We start from the raw sequence: 17,976 nt of genomic DNA on the forward strand, positions 1-17,976 counted from the left end.
GGAATCCCTTTGGGTGGTGGGTGCAGCCTAACCTACTTACTCCCTTGCCCCGTGCAGCCTAACCTACTTACTCCCTTGCCCCATGGACCTGCAGCCTGCAGCTCTGGAGCCTCCCCTGTTACCCCTGAGACCCCAGCGGCCGCCCGGCCTCACACTTACCCAGCTGGATGCTCTCATCATAGACCTTCATGTGCATCACCAGGGTGGTGCTGTTCCGCAGGACGACGGAGCCCAAGCCGTCGGCCTTGCTGCATGTGCCCATCTTCTCCGACACCTGATCTGCCCACCACAGCTTGTCCCCTGGGGCAGTAGGAGGGGATGAGACCCTTGGGAAGGCCCCACACCCAGCTCTCCTGAAGGGCCCATTGGCTCTAAGTCATCAGGCCCCCCCACATGGTGAGATTCTGACCCAAGCCAGCCCATCTCCCAGTAGGTCTGGCCTGGCCTGCTCTGTGTCATCTCTGCTTCACCCAGCAGCCCTCACCCATGATGGCCAGGGCGGTGGCCTTGCCCAGCTGGCTCCGCATGGCATCGATGACCTCCAGCCCACTCCCATCCAGGTTGCAGCGGTTGATGGTGTGGTTCCCGGAGCTGATCCAGTAGAGTTTGCTTTCAGGGAAGTCAATAGCCAGACCTGGAAAAGGGGGTGTCACTGCCAGGGAGTCTAGCCCAGGGCTGGGGATCCAGGGATGGGAGCAGAGGATGTGTGTAAGGATGTGTGGCTGTGCGTGGGGGGGAGGTGAGGGGGCAGGTGGTGAGAACAGGCACTAAGCTGTGGCTCTGGGGAGGCTGAGGGGCACCTGAGAGACCCTGCGAGCACCTCCTGGTCAAGGAAGTAGGGAAAGGCTGTGGGGGTGGGCAGGGAAGCTCGTACCCACGGGGCCCTTCTGGCCACTGAAGAGCAGGGTGCGATTGCTGCCGTCCATGTTGGCCATGCTGATGTTGTCACCATCGGTCCAGTAGAGCTTCCTGGGGGGAGAGTACCAAGAGGGAAAGGTCAGGGTCCTCTTCTTCCCAGCCCCACACCCCATGCTCCCTGGCCCTGGGCCCTAGACTGACCCACGCAGAGGGTGGACGACAAGGCCATGGGGCTGCTCCAGGCCCTGCACCACTGCGTTCTTGAAGGAGCCATCCAGCCGGGCCACATTGATCTGCTTCTTATTGGTGTCATAGCTTGTCCAGAACAGGTTTCGGGAGACCCAGTCCACAGCCAGCCCATGGGCATTTGGCAAGTCTGAGGGCACAAGCAGGGAGTCGGTTGTTGGGTGTCTGCAGGGCAGTGGGTCAGGAGGGGAGCCAGTGTGCTTTCTGGAGAAAAGGGATCAGGAAACCAGGCTGGAGAACTGAGGGGCAACAGGACTGGGAGAAGGACCACTCGGATCAAGGAGACCAGGGTTGGGAGCAAGGGGTGGGTGGGGGTGCCCATGTCCACTGGTGGGCATCCAGGGCCAGGAAGAACCTGCAGAGACGACCGTCTCCACGCCTGTGCCGTTGATGAAGGCCCGCTTGATGGCCTGTGTCCGCACATCAGACCAGTACACACGCTGCTCACGGGCATCGTAGTCTAGCACTGTGACGTTGTCGATGTCGGGCACCGTGAAGGAAATGATGTAGTTGTAGTAGGGGGCATCCAGGTCCACACCTCGGATCTCCATCTGACGTGCGTACAGCAGGAACTTCTTAAACTCTGTGGGGCACGGGCTGGTCACTGAAGGCAGTCCCTGCCTCTGTGCTTCCCACCCACCTGGTTTCAGGCCCTGCCTTCTTCTGGATCTGTCTGTTTGCTACTGGCCCTTGGTTCCATGGACACACCCCACTGGGTGCAGCCTCCCTGGCAGACCTGTAGCCCCTTCTCACAGTGGCTGTCTCTGGAGCCTCTCCTATTGGGACCCTCCTGACTGGGACTCTGCCTTCGGTGACAACCAGGAGCCTGGGGCCTGCAGCCTTCCCTCCAGCCTCAGTTGCTCACTGGCTCTGGAGGGAGGGGCTCCTACCATAGCAAGTAGTTTTGTCCTTGTGGAGCTTCATGAGGTGGGGGCAGGCACAGGACACGGTCCGGTTGTAGTTGATGAGACACAGGTGGGAGCAGGGGCCCCGGCCCCCATTGGCCTCACAGGGATTGGGAGCTGGGGGCAGGGTGGAGAAGAGAAGAAGCCAGACAATCCTGTGACTTGCTGCTCCCTACATGGACCACCCCTCCCTCACCCACTCTCCTCCCCCTGTTCCAGCAGCCACTACTGCTAGACCCTCCTCTGCTGCTAGACAGTGCCTCTGTCAACAGCCGGCCCACCCCTGCCGTCCCAGCACACTTGCTCCTGTTCTCACTGCCCTCTCCTCTCCTAAGAGCTTCTAGAGCTTCTGAAGAGGCTGCTGGCTCCCTTCCGGCTGCTCGAGGCCCTGAGCCCCTTACCCATGGGCTGGCGGGAAGGGTGGTACACCTGCAGGTCAAAGGGCTGGGTGTTGGTCCTCTGTACCACGGTGACATTGTGGCCGGTCCACTTGTTGGCCTTAGCCAGCGTGTTTGTTCGCCAGTCAGTCCAGTAGACCTCCCCCCCGTACAGCGTCACTGCAAACGGGTGTGACAGGAACTCATGTCCCCGAAGCACCTCCATGTGGCCAGAGCCGTCGTAACGGGCTGAGTAAATGGCATCTGACCTGAGAGCATGATGGAGCAGAATGAGGATGCCAGCCGGGAACTCAGCCCTCAGAGCTCTGCCCAGGCGCCCATCCTCTGGGCCCTGGCCACAGCCCTCCCAACGAAGAGCACAGGACCGTTCCCTCCCCTAAGCCCTGCTGGCCAGAGCAGATAGACAGAATGACCAAGGTGTGAGAACCCAACAGGTCCAGGTTTCAGCTCTCAGGCCCCAATTCCCAAGCCCCGAGGGAATCTTTCAGTCACTTCTCCCCAGGGCTGCTGTCAGCACTAAGGGCTTTGATGAAAGTCAGAAAAATGCACCCTCCCAGGGCAGACCAATTAGAAAGAAGTTTCCCCTCCCTCTGGGCAGACACAGCCCCAGCAGAGGGAACACAGGGAGAGGACAGGTAAGTGGAGAGGACGGTACAGTGTGAATAACCACAGCTGAGGGCCCTGCTTCCGCCTCCTCTACCCGCCCCCTCCCCTCAGCCCCGGTCTCCCCACGCCCCTCTGTCCTTCTCCTGTGCCCAATCCTTTGCCACTGTTCCTAGTTCTAGATCCCTTGGGCCTTCTCACCATCCTTGTGACCACAGTTCCCTCCCCACCCTGTCCTGGTGCCACAGACTTGGGCCTCCCCAGGGCATAGAGGGCACTGACCTGGCATCAATCCAAAGGATGCGCTTCTCCAGGTAGTCCACAGTGAGCCCGTTGGGCCAGCCCCCGGAGCCGGTCTCCCGGTGCACGGTGCGGCGCCCGGCCCCACTCATGGAGGCTGCCTCGATGCGGGGCAGGCTGGCGTCCCAGTCTGTCCAAAACAGGATCCTGGGGAGTGGGGAGGGGTCAGGAGGGCTAAAGTTGGGGCCCTCGGGGAAGGACTGTGGTGGGATCCTAGGTAGAAAGTAGGAGGAGACAAAGGGCACTGAGAAGTAAGGTGTCCCTGGCCAACCTGAATGGGACTTCAGGTGGGCCATGGGGCCAGGAGAGGGCTGGGCAGGGTCCTCACCCATCCCGGGGATCCAGTGCGATTGCCCTTGGGTGCTCAATGTCACCGGCCAGCAGAGTGGTCCGGAGGGTCCCATCCAGCTTGGCCACCTCGATCTGGTCCAGGTTACTCTCCACCCAGTAGATGTTGCCTGCAATCCAGTCTACAGCCAGGCCCTCGGGTGTGGCCAGGCCGTACTGAATCACCACCTCAAAACTAGTCAGGGCTGGAGAAGAGAGGGCAGTGAAAGGTTAGCCTCTCCTGGGGAGCTGTGCATGAATGTGTGAAATCCTGGGAGCCCTCAATGACCCACCCTCAATCCTGGAACCTCTGCCAAAGTTTCTGATGTGCCCATATTCAAGAGTAGGACTCCTATTGTCTCCCTAACCTTTTTTTTTTTTTTGAGACAGGGTCTTTTGTCACCAAGGCTGGATACAGTGGCATGATCATGGCTCACGGCAGCCTCAACTGCCTGAGCTCAAGTGACTGCCATAAAGATTTTTCCACCCTAACACATTATTCGTGTGCCTCATTGTTTTAGAGACTGTTGCACAGTGTGAATATCATCACAGTTTCCTTAGCCTCCTCTTGTTGATGGAAATTTGTAATGGTTTCAAGTTTTCCTTATTACAAACAATACAAACTTCTCTAGTAAAACGTGCCTCTTCCAAGTCTTTGCTCAGATGTCACCTTCTCAGAGGACCTTCCTTGACCACACAACTGAAAACAGCCTGTTTTGATCACTGCTTCATGCCCACTGCCCAGTGTGTACAGTGGGCACTCACTATCGTGTATGACTGAAGGAAGTCTGGAAGTCTGGGGTGCGCCAAGCTGCCTGGGACAGAAGGCAGGGTTCAGGTACGCCTCTCCTAAGTGGCTTTTTTCTTTCAAGCCTGCAATTCCAGATCTGGGGAGCAGAGCTCCAGGCCATTCCAAGGTAAGGGTGATCATTTTGTTAATTATCAGGCTGGCAGTTCTGCTGACGATAATTACGGGGCGTCAGGCATGGAGACCTACAGCAAAATCTAACCCAATTAACAGAAGTGTGGGGGATGGGGGAGCTAAGCCTCTGCTTTGGGGCCACTTGGATGGGACCTGTGCCCCTAGCGCCTAAGTGCTCCGCCTGCGTGCATCCCGCCGGGCAGCAATCGGTAGTCAGCAATGGGTAGTCACCTCCGTTGTCCAGCAGCTTCCCGCGATAGATCTTGTCCTCCACCACGTCGGTCCAGTAGAGGGCGCTCTGGCTGAGGTGAAAGTCCAGGGCGATGGTGTTGCGCAGGCCGGGCACCAGGACGCTATAGTCTCCTTTGTGAAGATCGATGCGCCGGATCTCATGCCGGTTGGAGAAGATGATGAACGGCTTGAAGGGGTCTGGGGTGGGAGGGATGTGACGGGGTCAGCAGGGGGCTAGCTGCCTGCGTGCCACCCGTTCGGGCGCAGGCAGGTCTCTGCTGGTCCCGGCACTGGGGGCTAGGGTGGAAAACTCAGCCTTTGGCACCTGGCCACCAAGCCCAACCCACTGCAGCTCAGAGGCCTGCCTGCCTCGGCCTGCCCCGCCACACCTCACTGTTGTCTCACCCAGGCTGCGGCAGCTCTCCCCATCAGGTTCCAGGACCCAGCCCTCGTAGCAGGAGCACTTCACGCTGAACTTGTTCTGGTCGCACTTTTGGCTGCATTTGAGATGCTTGGCACAGTAGCTCTGGATCTGGCAGGTGTGGTTGTCGGGCCCCAGCTCCATGCCCAGAGGGCAGGAACACACAATGCCTTCGCCAGGTGCCACTGAGCAGTTGTGGCTGCAGCCACCGTTATTCAGAGAGCACTGGTCTGGGGGAGGGGCAGGCAGGGAACAGACCCAGGGTCAGAAGCTGAGACGAGGCAAGACCGCAGCCCTGCTGGGCCAAGTTCTGGGCAGCCTGGACCGAGTCCTCGTGCCCTGCCCACGGCCCCATTTGTCTCCATTCCTGCTGAGCTTCAGCCCAAGACTTCCTGGGCTCCCTCAGGACCAGAATTGGGACCCCTGCACCCACCAGCTGGCACCATACCTCCGCTTCCCACAGGGAGCACCCCTCAATAGCTCTGTCTGGTCTCAATATGTCCCCCCCTTCTTGGGCCCAAGGCGGGGGACCCCAGCTTTTTGTCTCCCTGGGAGGGACCCTGGGAGGTCCTTAGGTCCAGTCTCCTTGTGCTGATCTCTCCTGATCTGGAGGGGTTTGGGGTGGGGTGCAGTAGGGCCTATCCTGCCCTGGGTCCTCTGGCACACCCTGGAACCTGCCAGCCTGACAGATGGCCTGTAGGCAGTTCTCCCAGTCAGTCCCTGTGGCCTTATCTTCCACTCCTCCCTTCCAAGGAACTGGGGGCTCTGCCTAGCTAAGAGGACCAGATAAAGCTGCTCTGCTCCTTATCCCCAAGTCACATCACATCGTCCTCCCTGACTCCTGGACTCCCCCAACCTCATTTCTTTTGGTCTTGAATGGGCACCCTCCTCCCCTTGCCTTTGTTTGTTTGACACAGGGTCTCGCTCTGTCGCCCAGGCTGGAGTACAGTGGCAGGATGTTGGCTCACTGCAACCTCTGCCTCCCAGGTTCAGGTGATTCTCCTGCCTCCTCTGCCTCCCAAGTAGCTGGGACTACAGATATGTCCAGCTAATTTTTGTATTTTTAGTAGAGACAGGGTTTCGCCATGTTGGCCAGGCTGGTCTCGAATTCCTGAGCTCAAGTGATCTGCCTGCCTCAGCCTCCCAAAGTGCTGGAATGCCAGGCATGAAGCCACCGCACCTGCCCCCATGCCTTCTCACTCACTCTGCAAGTTCTGCCTGTCCTTGGGAACCCCATGCAATCCCCACATCCTCCAGGAAGCCTGCCCTGACCATCAGCACTCAATCCTGGTGTCTTTGTCTCCAAAAGACCACTCCACACCTCTCTGTGGTATGTATGTGGGCGAGGGGTCCATGTCTCCACAGCAGTTTAGGAGCTGTGCGACCTTGGCCCAGGTCTGGGGGACCACTGTGGAACCCCTCTATGCCTCAGTGCTCCCATCTGTAAAATGGAGAGAACAGAGCTCCTGGCCCTCAGGGATACCTTGGGAATAAACTGCTCTAATGGTGTGGCTCGCTCAGCACAGCGCCATGGGGAGTGCCAGGTCCACACAGGCTGCTGGTGACCACTCTGGGTGCTGCTTGCCTGCCCGGCTACCAGAGCTGCTCTCTCCTAGACTCAGGTACCCCCCAAGACTGGCCTTGGCCCAGACTCCTACCCAGCCACCCTCCCCACCCTTCTCCTGGGACCAGGTCTCACCGCAGAGCTCGCCCTCATCTGAGCCGTCGCCGCAGTCGTCGTTGCCATCACACAGCTTGTCAGGGGGCAGGCAGACTGAGGTGTTGTTGGCACAGGGGTGTGAGGGTGGCCTGCAGGCCAGGGACTCGCAGTTCTCCTCATCTGAGTTATCCTCACAGTCGTTGTCGCCATCACACACCCACGCTTTGCTGATGCACCGAGCTGAGGGACAGGTGCATTATGAGGGCCCAGGCCTGGGGACTGGGGCTCCCCCTGCCCTTCCTTCCAGGCCCCATGGGCTTCTCTAATAGGGTCAGGATTGCAATGCTGTGGGGTCCACGAGGAACCCTGAGGCTTTTTGGGTCAAATTCACATAGGCAACAAAGAAGGCAGGAATCTACAGCAGGAGGTGCTGAAGCTCAACTCTGGCAAGGGTTTTGGCTCCTGGGGTCCTCTGTGCGGGCCCTGGCCCTTCATGCCCTCCCCCACCCATGATACACAAGCTTCCTCTGGACTGCCTTTTGCCTTGCACTGTCCCCAGCCCCATGCCACACAGCACAGTGCCATCCCCCTTGCCGCTACTCTGCTCTCAACAGGGTCTCCTCCTGCCCACATTGTGCTGTTCCAGATGCCCTCCAACCCTCCTCTTCACCTGAGTCCTTGCAGCCAAACTTGACACTGGGGTCGCAGACGTGGGTCACTCCCTCACAGCTCTTCTCGTCGCTGGAGTCCATGCAGTCAGTGTCCCCATCGCAGCGCCACCGCAGGGGGATGCACAGTCCATCCAGCCGGCACTGGAACTCATCAGTGTGGCAGCCACCAGGGGGCCTCGTGGCTGCAGAGGGACAGTAGAGGGCCTCAGGAGGGAGGGGTTGCCCAGGTCAGCCCTCCTCATCCCTGCGCCCTGCAACCCGCCCTGCAACCCCGGTATGCCCAGCCTGGGGCTATGAGCAGAGGCAGGCCTGGAGAGTCTGCTGAGTTTTGCTGACACTCCTTGGAAGCACCAACTCGGTAGTAGATTCAGGAGGCTTCACACCTCCAAGGGCCCACAATCATCTCATCTAATCCCCCCATTGACACAGGAGATCTCGACTGGAGAAGCAATTCACTAAGGCCTGAGCCCAAATGCCCACCACCTTAGCCTCTATTTCATTCGTTCATGCCACAAATGTTTACTGAGTGCCTCTTGTGTGCCAGGCACTGTCCTGGGGCCAGCACTGAACCAGACAAAGTCCTTACCCTCACGGAGCTTAGGTTCTAATGGGGAACAGAGACAAGATATAACCTATAAATCTCGACTGTAATTTCAGGTATTGATAAAGCTATGGAGATAAAGCTGGGTAAAGGCTGAGAGCGATGGGGGTGATCCGTCAGGTAAGATGGTCAGGGAAGGCCTCTGGGCAGAAGGCATCTGAGCAGAGGCCTGCATGAAGAGTGAGTGAGCCCAGAGGATCCCTGGAGGCACACTCCAGGCAAAGAGAACAGCCGCTGCAAAGTCTCATCTCTGAGACAGGACTATGCTGGCACTTCAGAAAACGCTACACAGGCCAGGCGCAGTGGCTTACGCCTGTAATCCCAGCACTTTGGTAGGCCAAGGCAGGCGGATCACGAGGTCAGGAGATCGAGACCATCCTGGCTAACACGGTGAAACTCCATCTCTACTAAAAATACAAAAAATTAGCCGGGCGTGGAGGCAGGCGCCTGTAGTCCCAGCTACCCCGGAGGCTGAGGCAGGAGAATGGCATGAACCCGGGAGGCAGAGCTTGCAGTGAGCCGAGATCGCGCCACCGGACTCCAGCCTGGGCAACAGAGTGAGACTCCATCTCAAAAAAAAAAAACAAAACACCACGGCTGGAGTAGAGCGCAGGGGAGGGGAGGGCAGGAATGCAGGTCAGAAGGGTAGGGTAGGGGGCCCTGCAGGCCATGCAGAGGGGCTTGGCATTCGTTCCAAGGGTGCAGTACAGGCTCGAGGGTAGGGCTGGGGCATGATCTGACTTATGTTGTCAGGATCACTCTGGCTGCTGTCCTGAGATCTGACTCAGGAGGCCTGGAGAAGAGCAGGAGCACTGCCTGGTGGAGTCTCACACTCATACACTCATGCTGCCACAGGCACCCCGCTCCTCCCCCTTCCCTACCCTGGACCTGGCTGATGCTCTCATCTCATGCCGGGACTTTCAGCAACAGTCTCTGAACTGATTTTCCTTTCTTGGGGCCCCTGAACCTCTTCTCAATCTAATCTTCCTGCAGGGCTGTGTTCCGAAATCACCTCCTACATCGCAGCACCTTCCAGCTTGGAAATCCTTCAAAGGTTCCCTGTGCCTCCCAAATCAAGCCTCTTACTGATTTACACCTGCTGTCATCATCTGCCCCCTTTGAGGACAGCCTCATTCCCCACTGTCCCTGCATTAGCCTTTCCTTCGGTTTGAACGGCCCCACTTGGCACCACTGTCACCCTACAGAAGTGCTCAATTTCACCCTGTAAGTCTTGACAACAGCATTCTCCAGACCATGCCATCCCCACTGGAAGACCCTCCCTCCTGTCCATTTACCTGCAGTCTAAACACAACTCCTCCTGAATGGTCCCAGATCATCCAGCTCATACCATAGTTAACAACTGCTACCAGTAGTGACATCCTGCTCCCCCACGCCAGGCCTCACATACCTCAGCTCATTTCATACAGGAGGATGCCCAGGCTCAGGGGAAGCAACTTGTCCAAATTTGCCCAGCTTATCTGGGAGGGGCAGGGAGCTCTTCTCACCATACCACGCAGCCTCCAGAGGCCCCTTCTCAGAACCCCAAGGGATATCACCTGTGCCCCTTACCCTCCCCTTCACAGAGATGGCCCTGGAGACTATTTCCTGAGCTTCCTGTAGACTTAGCTGTCCTCCCTCTCAGGGCGGGGCTCAAGGTGGGCACTCAAAGCTGTCCAGTCTTCTCCTACTAGGGTGGGAATGTGCCCTAACTCTGTAAGGCAGAGGCTGTAATCTGATGATCCATGGGTCAGATAAGGCCTGCAGGAAGAGTTTGGTCTGTAGTTTTTTTTAAACTTTTTTTTTCTTTTGAGACAAGGTCTGATTCTGTCACCCAGCTTACAGCTCACTGCAGCCTCAACCTCCTGGGCTCAAGTGATCCTCTCACCTCAGCCTTCTGAGTAGCTGGGACTACAGGCATGTGCTAATTTTGTTTATTTTTTATAGAGAAAGGGGTCTCACTATGTTGCCCGGGCTGGTCTTAAACTCCTAGAAACAAGTGATCCTCCTGCCTTGCCTCCCAAAGTGCTGGGATTACAGGTGTGAATCACCACACCCAACTCTTTTTTTTTTTTCAAGATGAGGTCTCGCTATGTTGACCAGGCTGGTCTTGAACCCCTGGCCTCAAGTGATCCTCCCACCTCACCCTCCAAAAGTGCTGGGATTATAGGCATGAGCCACCATGCCTGGCCTGCACCCAGCCTTTTAAAATTTCTAAAATCAACTGCCAGTTGGTATGGCTTGAATTGTATTCCCTAAAAAGATATTAGTCCTACCCCATAATACCTGTGAATATGACTTTATTTGGAAATAGTGTCTTTGCAGACGCTCAACTTAAGATGAGGTCATAAGGGTGCATCCTAATCCAATATGACAGGTGTCCTCACAGAAAGGGGAAATGGGGATCTGGTGACAGACATGCCCACAGGGAGGACACCGTGTGAAGATGAAGGCAGAGATCGGGTTAAGTTTCAACAAGCCAAGGAGCTGCAAAGATTGCCAGCAAACCACGGAGGCTGGGGAGAGGCCTGGCACAGAATCTCCCACACGGCCTCAGAAGGAACCCACCCTGCCAACAGTTGGGTCGGGGACTTCAAGCCTCCAGAACTGTGAGACGAGAGAAACTAATACTGTAGTGTTAAAAGTTTGGTAGTTTTCACATAAAAATCTGCACATCTGATTTCTCCTGAAGTCAAGGCAAACCTGGGTTTACATTCCTCCATGGTAATAATAGGCCAGAGCTAGAAAGCCAGCATCCCTTGAGAGGAAAACATCCCATCCCTCCAGAAAACTAGGCCTCCACCACCCCCGAGGCTGGGCTCCAGAGGCCGGGGCACTGGGAGCCTGTGGAGCCAGCCCCTCTCTCCTCTGTCTCCTCATGCTCATTCATCCCTGCCTGCAGCATCCTTTTCTCAAGCTACTATTTACCAAACACAGGCTGTGTGCTGAGCACTCTTCGTGCATGATCTCACTAAACCCCCACATCAACGCTGTGATGTTGGTGCTATTATTACCCCACTTTGCAGACAAAACTCACAGAGGCCCATGGAGATTAAGTAACTTGCTCAAGGCCACCCAGATAATAAGCTGCAGAGCTGGAGCTCAAACCCAAGGCCACCAACTGCAAAGCGCATGATATTAACAGTGTGTGACAATGATTTTTTGGCAACCTCCCTCTCCCACAGGACCGGGAGCTCCTGAAGGACAAGAGCCATGCCTAGGCTACCTCTGGCTCCCAGATGGTGGCCGACACACCGTGGGTCTGAAAGATGGATGGGCTGGGTGTCTGACGCAGGGGGCTTGATCTCATCCCCGCCCCATGGGCCCCCGGTGCCCACCCTGGTTGGTGCAGTTGGCATGTGTCTCATCACTATAATCTCCGCAGTCATTGTCCCCATCGCAGGTCCAGTGCTCAGGGATGCAGCGCCCGCTGTTGCACTTGAACTGGGTACTAGAGCAGGAGTGGCTGCAGCCGGCTTCGTCACTGTTGTCCCCACAGTCATTGTCTGGGGGGAGGGAAGAAGGGGACAGGCAAAGAGGGAGTTGGTGGAGCAGCCTTCTCTGTGATCCCAGCTTGGGCCCCCTGCCCAGAACCCACCCTCGGCCCACCCCAACCCCCCCGCTGGGAAAATAACAAACAGAAAAGACACAGAAACTGCATAGACTGCAGCATGCACCATGGCCCACGTGGTCGGAATGGGGAGGAGGAGAAGGCTCCTGGAGGGCCCCTCACTGAAGCTCAGAAAGGCTGGGTGTAGGGAACATTAAACATTCCTTTCCCCTTTCTGGCAGGTGTGGGAACAGGGGTCTGCTTGCTTTTGGGGAAAAGGCAGGGGTTTCTCTAGTTTTGGAGGGAGAGAGGTAGGTGGGGTACAGGTAAGGCCTCTCTAATGGGGTGAGACGAGCTTTACAGGCCTGCCCTGAGCCTGGCACTGCTGAGTACCATGCTCTGGGTGCCTGGCTCACAGGGGCCCTGCCTGTGGTTGGCAAGGGTGGGGGCCACTTCTGGACCAAGCTTACTGAGGCTGACTGAAGGAAGCTCCTGCTTTCTCAGCCTTGGGTGGGGGCTGCTCAACTTCACCCTCCACATTTATGGGACACATGGTAGAGACTGCGGTTTGGATTATGTTCCTGCCTCTTTTCCAACTAGATTTGCTTCTCTAACTCTCTCCTCCCCCTACATCTTGGCCTTCTTGTCACCATCTCTCTGTTATCTCCTTTCCTGAGAGGCTCCCTCTGCCCTCTCTGCTTCTTTCCTGTCCACTATTTGCTTTCTCCCTGTTTTCTGCTCTCCCTCCTCTCTGTTGCTTTTTCTTCACATCCTAGCAGCTCTGGAATGGGGGCCTGGAGAACCTGCAGGGGGCTGGGGCCAGCTGGGCTCTGGGTGATGGTGCATGTGCTTCTATGCACTGACCGGCAGGCTCAGGACAGGTCTGTTCGTCAGAGCCGTCCCCACAATCCTTCTCTGAAACACAGAAACCGCCGGGGCAACCATTGGCACGCGAGACACAGCAAACGTGAGGGGCAACGTGGCACTGACCCAACACATCCGCTCACACATCAGCTGGGACAGGAACCAATGGGGCAGCACGTCACAACACAACGCAGACCCAACAGAGCCCTGAGACACCACACATGGCGGTCACCTGCCCGCACATTTACACACACAATAGCCCCAGTGGCTCGAGGTTGACATCACCTGGTCCATGGCTAACTGCCAGGTGGGCTTCCGAGCCTCAAGCCCAGAGCCTGAGGGGTGCACCAAGGACTCCAGGAGATGGGGGTTTGCAGGGAGAAAGGAATCAGGCACTAGTTTCTCCTCACTCTGCCTCTCTGGCCCATCTCACTCGTCTCTCCCTGGCCCCCGAGCCCTACTAGAGGGTGGGCAGCTCAGGCCCTGCCTGGGGTAGGAACAACACTAAAAGGTGATGGCTGGGGTCTCCCCTGGGTCCATCGTGACTCCTCCTGGCATTTCTGACTTCTATTTTCTCCCAGGCAACCCAGCAGGGCTTCAGTGTCCTGGAGGGAGGCCCCGCTGGATTCTGAAGCCCTTTGCCTTCCCTGAAGGGCCTGGCTGTAGCCTCCAGCTGTCTTAGGAATTGGCAGGTGAAGAGAGCAAGCTCTTACCATTGTCGCATCGCCAGTTGATGTTGATACATCTGCCATTGTTGCAGGTAAACTGAGTCAGGGGGAAGCAGGTGGGATAGGCTGTGAGGAAGAAAGTAGCTGAGTAGGGCCTTCAAGATTACACAGCACCACAATACTGGGCAGGTGAGTGCAGGGGCCCTCCCATAACCAGCAGCCCTTAGCCCAGTCAGGAAGGGTGGGGAAGGCCCCACAGCAGTGCCTCTGCTGGAAACTCCACTCACTCACTCATCCCCATGAGTCAGCAGACACAGGACCTGTGCTGAGTGCTTTTCCTGCATGAGTTTGCTGAGACACAATGCTGTGATGATGGGGCTCTCCTCTCACAGAGGCCACCGAGATTAACTTGCTCAAGGCCACCCAAGTACTGAGTCGCAGGTGTCTCGGGCACCCCCAAGTGGCATACTCTCAGGATGCCCCTTCCCCAGGCCCAGCCTGACTCCCTCTGCCCATCCCTCTTACCACACGAGGCGGACTCGTCAGAGCGGTCCCCACAGTCGTCATCCAGATCACACGTCCAGGAGATGGGGATGCAGCGGCCACTAGCACAGGAGAACTGGTTGGGGGGGCAGGTGCGGGCTGGGGGGCAGGGATGGGCGTGAGTACTCGTTGTCCTGACCCTCTCTTCACTGCCTCTTCTTCCCTATTATTCTCTGCCTTTGGTGTCCCTTATTTCCAAGGATCCAAAACCATTTCTCTTAGAGAATTCAAAACCGTCTCTGGTCTTACTGGATGCTTTACTCTTTCTCTCAAGGGGTCTCTGGTATCCTCCCAGGAGGAGATCTACCCTGCCTTGTTCCTGCTCTCCAGTCTAGAGCTGTGCTCCATCCCCTGTAAGCTCAGCCCTCTCAGTTTCCCAGGCTGGGAAGGGGATAGCAGACCCCCCTCCTGCTCAGGGCTCCATCCCCTCTGCCCTAAATTCTTTTCCTCCTTTATTTTATTTTATTTTTAGAGACAGGTCTCGCTCTTGTCTAGGCTGGAGTGCAGTGACATGACCATGGCTCACTGCAGCCTCAACCTCCCAGGCTCAAGTGATCCTCCCACCTCAGCCTCTCAAGTAGCTGGGACTAGAGGTACACGCCACCAGGCCTGGCAAATTTTTTAAATTTTTTGTAGAGAGTGGGAGGTCTCACTATGTTGGCCAGGCTGGTCTTGAGCTCCTGGGCTCAAGTGATCCTCTCACCTCAGCCTCCTAAAGTGCTGAGATTATAGGCATGAGCCACCGAACCTGGCCCCTGGGTTCTTTTCTCTCTTTCCCAGGCCTGACCCCTCGTCTCCCCTGCCTCCTTGACTGAGGGGTGCCTAGTGTGGTCTGAGCCCCATTCCACACCTGAACAAGTGGCATTGGACTCATCTTCACTGTTCCCACAGTCATTGTCCCCGTCGCAGAGCCAGCGGTTGGGGATGCACCGGTTGTTCTCGCACTTGAATCGGTCCGAGGGGCAGGTGTGCTGATCTGGGGAGGGAATGAGTCAGGGGTCAGCGAGAGGTTGGGTGCCCCCAGCTTCCTGCTCGCTCTGGGATAGGCACTGCCAGAGCTGAGCTGCCCTGCAGGTCTGCCATCCAACAGGGTGGGGCAGGGCAGGTGACTCACGGCAGAGGGCTGGGGCCTCATCACTGTTGTCCAGGCAGTCGTTGTCTCCATCACACTTCCAGCGCTCCTGGATGCAGCGGCTGTTGGCACAGGCAAACTCGCCCGGCTGGCACTGGGGTGGAGGCACGTAGGATGGGTTCGCTGTGGGCACCACAGGAGCATGAGGGGGAAAGTCAGACCCCAGTTGTGGGACAAGTGCTAAGCCCTTTGTACCATTTTTGTTTGTTTTACTATTTTTTTTTTTTTTTTTTTTTTTGAGACGGAGTCTCGCTCTATCGCCCAGGCTGGAGTGCAGTGGCCGGATCTCAGCTCACTGCAAGCTCCGCCTCCCGGGTTTATGCCATTCTCCTGCCTCAGCCTCCCGAGTAGCTGGGACTACAGGCGCCCGCCACCTCGCCCAGCTAGTTTTTTGTATTTTTTTAGTAAAGACGGGGTTTCACTGTGTTAGCCAGGCTGGTCTCGATCTCCTGACCTCGTGATCCGCCCGTCTCGGCCTCCCAAAGTGCTGGGATTACAGGCTTGAGCCACCGCGCCTGGCTGTTTTACTATTTTTTAATAATACAAAGTAATTTTTTCTAGTACAAAATTCTTCATGAACAAATTATCTGGATGGAAACTGCAATTCTTTCCCAAGCAATAATAGTAATGTTTACTCTACTTAATACTTGCTGTACTTCAGTGTGACCTGAGAATCAAATGGTGTCCAAGAGAGCCCACCGCCTCTATACTGCTGTCACCACCAAACAGGCTCTCCCCACTCCTTCCCTGCCTTCTCCATGAACTGCCCCTTGGAAGTCATCTCCGGGAACCCCAGGGCCCTGCCCCGGTCCCTGGACTTTTTCTTTCACAGTTTCATCGACCCCACCAGCAGGAGTGAAGACAGGCACCAGAACCGCACAGGCTCCACCCCTCCTGTCCCCAGCATGTACACCTCACCATCACTATCTGTCTTGGCCCATTAGCAGCTAAATCACGACATCCTTTGTCTGTGCCTTGGTAACCTCCACAAGTGCAGGCTCCTGTGTGAGCCCGGTCTCCAGAAATCATAGCTGTGCGCTTGCCTGGTCTGACTCATCTCTCACTCCTCTCTAATCTCTTAAAATTCCCATGGCCCCATGGGTGGCGATTTCCCCTCCCGTATCCAGTGGACAATGGGTCTGGAGGCTGGTATGTGTCCTCCTTGCTCCTCACTGCTGTTCCCTGGACTGTTCTTACCCTTACATCATGCTTCTATACCAACCTCTACTTCTGGAAGGCTCCCAGGCCACACCCTGTCATCTGTAAGGGTTTTTAGCTCCTGGCTCACCAGCACTTTCTCCAGAATCACTCCTGGTTCAATTCTTGGTGATTTCAACTTCCATGTGGATGATCCTCCCATTACCTTGGCCCCTCCATTCCTTAACCCCCTCAGCCAATGCCCTCTCCTGACCCCAGCCACTCCCTCTTAGCTGTACACTATGGCTGCAATGACCCATTTTCACTTCCGGGATTCTATCCTAAGGAAACCATCCAGAATATGGGCAGGCATGATGATGTGAGAAATAGCAGAGGTATGATTACAAAACAGGCTCTGGGTCAAACTTCCTGGGTTTAAATCCTGCTCTAACTTTGGGCCTCAGTTTTCTGTAAAATGGGGATAATAAAACCACCTTTCCCACCAGGATGTTTTTAGGGGTAAACAAATTACTGCGAGGGAAATGTCTATGACAGTGCTGAGCACATAGTCCATGCTCAACAAGTGTGGGTTGGGATTATATCAAAAAACTGGAAACAACCTAAACATCCAACAGTAGAGAAACAGTTGAGTAAATTACATTATATTTACCAAATGAAAGATATTTTAGCCATTAAGAATGCTGCTTACATACTCGTTACATACTGTCAAGTGACAAAAGCAGGAAACAGAACAGTATGTGCAGCGCCCGCCTCGGCCTCCCAAAGTGCTGGGATTACATACAGGTGTGAGCCACTGTGCCCGGCCTTACTTATTTAGTTTTACAATGAACACAACCCACTTTTATAAAAAACAAGGCTTATTAAAATCATGCAATAATAACACAGAAAATGCGGTGACACTTGAACCAAAAAGGGCAGAAGACATTTTATAAACAGATGATTATAGCTATGTAAAAAACAACATAATCCCCCTGAGGAAAAAAGAATGGTGTTCACTTTACCACAGTGCCAACAATGTAGTGCTGCTCACTGGTGGGATTTGGGCTTTTTTCTCCTCTCTAATTTCCAACATATATATTATATATATTTTTTAAATTTAATTTAATTTAATTTTTTTTGAGATAAAGTCTCCCTCTGTCGCATAGGCTGGAGTGCAGTGGCATGATCTCGGCCCACTGCAACTTTCGCCTCCTGGCTTCAAGTGATTCTCCTGCCTCGGCCTCCCGAGTAGCTAGGATTACAGGCGCCTGCCACCACGCTTGGCTAATGTTTGTATTTTTAGTAGAGACGGAGTTTTGCCTTGTTGACCAGGCTGGTCTTAAACTCCTGACCTCAAGTGATCCGCCTGCCTTGGCCTCCCAAAGTAATTTCCAATATTTGGAACTATTATTATTTTACTTGAGTAATGGAGAAATACATTTAAAAGAAGTAAAGGATAATTTCCTGCTTCCATCCATAGCTGTCCATTCTTCACTCAGTTTCCCCTAATCCCCATCCCCTCGCAAGTCCCTCCCAGCCTCCCATCTTCCCTCTACTCCCTCCTAGCCCCCAGAGCCTTTGCTCACCCCCTCCCTTGATTCCTGTTGGCCCCCTCAGGGCCCCTCATTGCCTCCTTAATTTCTGACTGGGACCCTGGAGCCTCCCCACCCCTCTCTGCGGCATCCACCTGCTGGGGTCTGCTTCCCACTCCCACCTGGCCAGGCCCCTCATACCCAAACAAGTGACGCCGTCTGCGTCCAACACCTGGTCCTCAGCACAGGCGCACTGGCGGCTCCCAGGGGTGGCCAAGCACAGGCTGCTGCAGCCGCCATTGTTCACCCGGCATTTGTTGGTGCCAACTGTGGGGAGGGGCCATGGAGAAGGGCAAGGGGAGGAGGAGGTCAGGAGAGGCCAGAGAAGGGATAGGGGAGGAGACACATTA

At 55.7% G+C, this 17,976-nt stretch overlaps 1 protein-coding gene across 1 annotated transcript in view; it reads right to left on the bottom strand.

Moving 5' to 3' along the window:
- LRP1 (LDL receptor related protein 1) overlaps window positions 1-17,976 on the bottom strand; it is an 85,956-nt gene that overhangs the window by 33,425 nt on the left and 34,555 nt on the right. The window contains exons 15-33 of the mRNA XM_030939380.1: window positions 17,768-17,893; window positions 14,880-15,020; window positions 14,616-14,741; window positions 13,748-13,864; window positions 13,268-13,348; window positions 11,479-11,646; window positions 7,542-7,724; window positions 6,911-7,111; window positions 5,196-5,441; window positions 4,791-4,988; window positions 3,639-3,843; window positions 3,293-3,457; window positions 2,411-2,655; window positions 1,995-2,126; window positions 1,460-1,687; window positions 1,060-1,234; window positions 875-969; window positions 485-634; window positions 160-300 (exon numbers count right to left, since the gene is read on the bottom strand). Of these exons, the coding sequence (XP_030795240.1) occupies window positions 160-300; window positions 485-634; window positions 875-969; window positions 1,060-1,234; window positions 1,460-1,687; window positions 1,995-2,126; window positions 2,411-2,655; window positions 3,293-3,457; window positions 3,639-3,843; window positions 4,791-4,988; window positions 5,196-5,441; window positions 6,911-7,111; window positions 7,542-7,724; window positions 11,479-11,646; window positions 13,268-13,348; window positions 13,748-13,864; window positions 14,616-14,741; window positions 14,880-15,020; window positions 17,768-17,893 (3,123 nt within the window). The remainder of the gene's footprint in view (window positions 1-159; window positions 301-484; window positions 635-874; window positions 970-1,059; window positions 1,235-1,459; window positions 1,688-1,994; window positions 2,127-2,410; window positions 2,656-3,292; window positions 3,458-3,638; window positions 3,844-4,790; window positions 4,989-5,195; window positions 5,442-6,910; window positions 7,112-7,541; window positions 7,725-11,478; window positions 11,647-13,267; window positions 13,349-13,747; window positions 13,865-14,615; window positions 14,742-14,879; window positions 15,021-17,767; window positions 17,894-17,976) is intronic.

This window comes from Rhinopithecus roxellana, chromosome 10 (genome assembly GCF_007565055.1).
Source record: "Rhinopithecus roxellana isolate Shanxi Qingling chromosome 10, ASM756505v1, whole genome shotgun sequence".
NCBI classification, from domain to species: Eukaryota; Metazoa; Chordata; class Mammalia; order Primates; family Cercopithecidae; genus Rhinopithecus; species Rhinopithecus roxellana.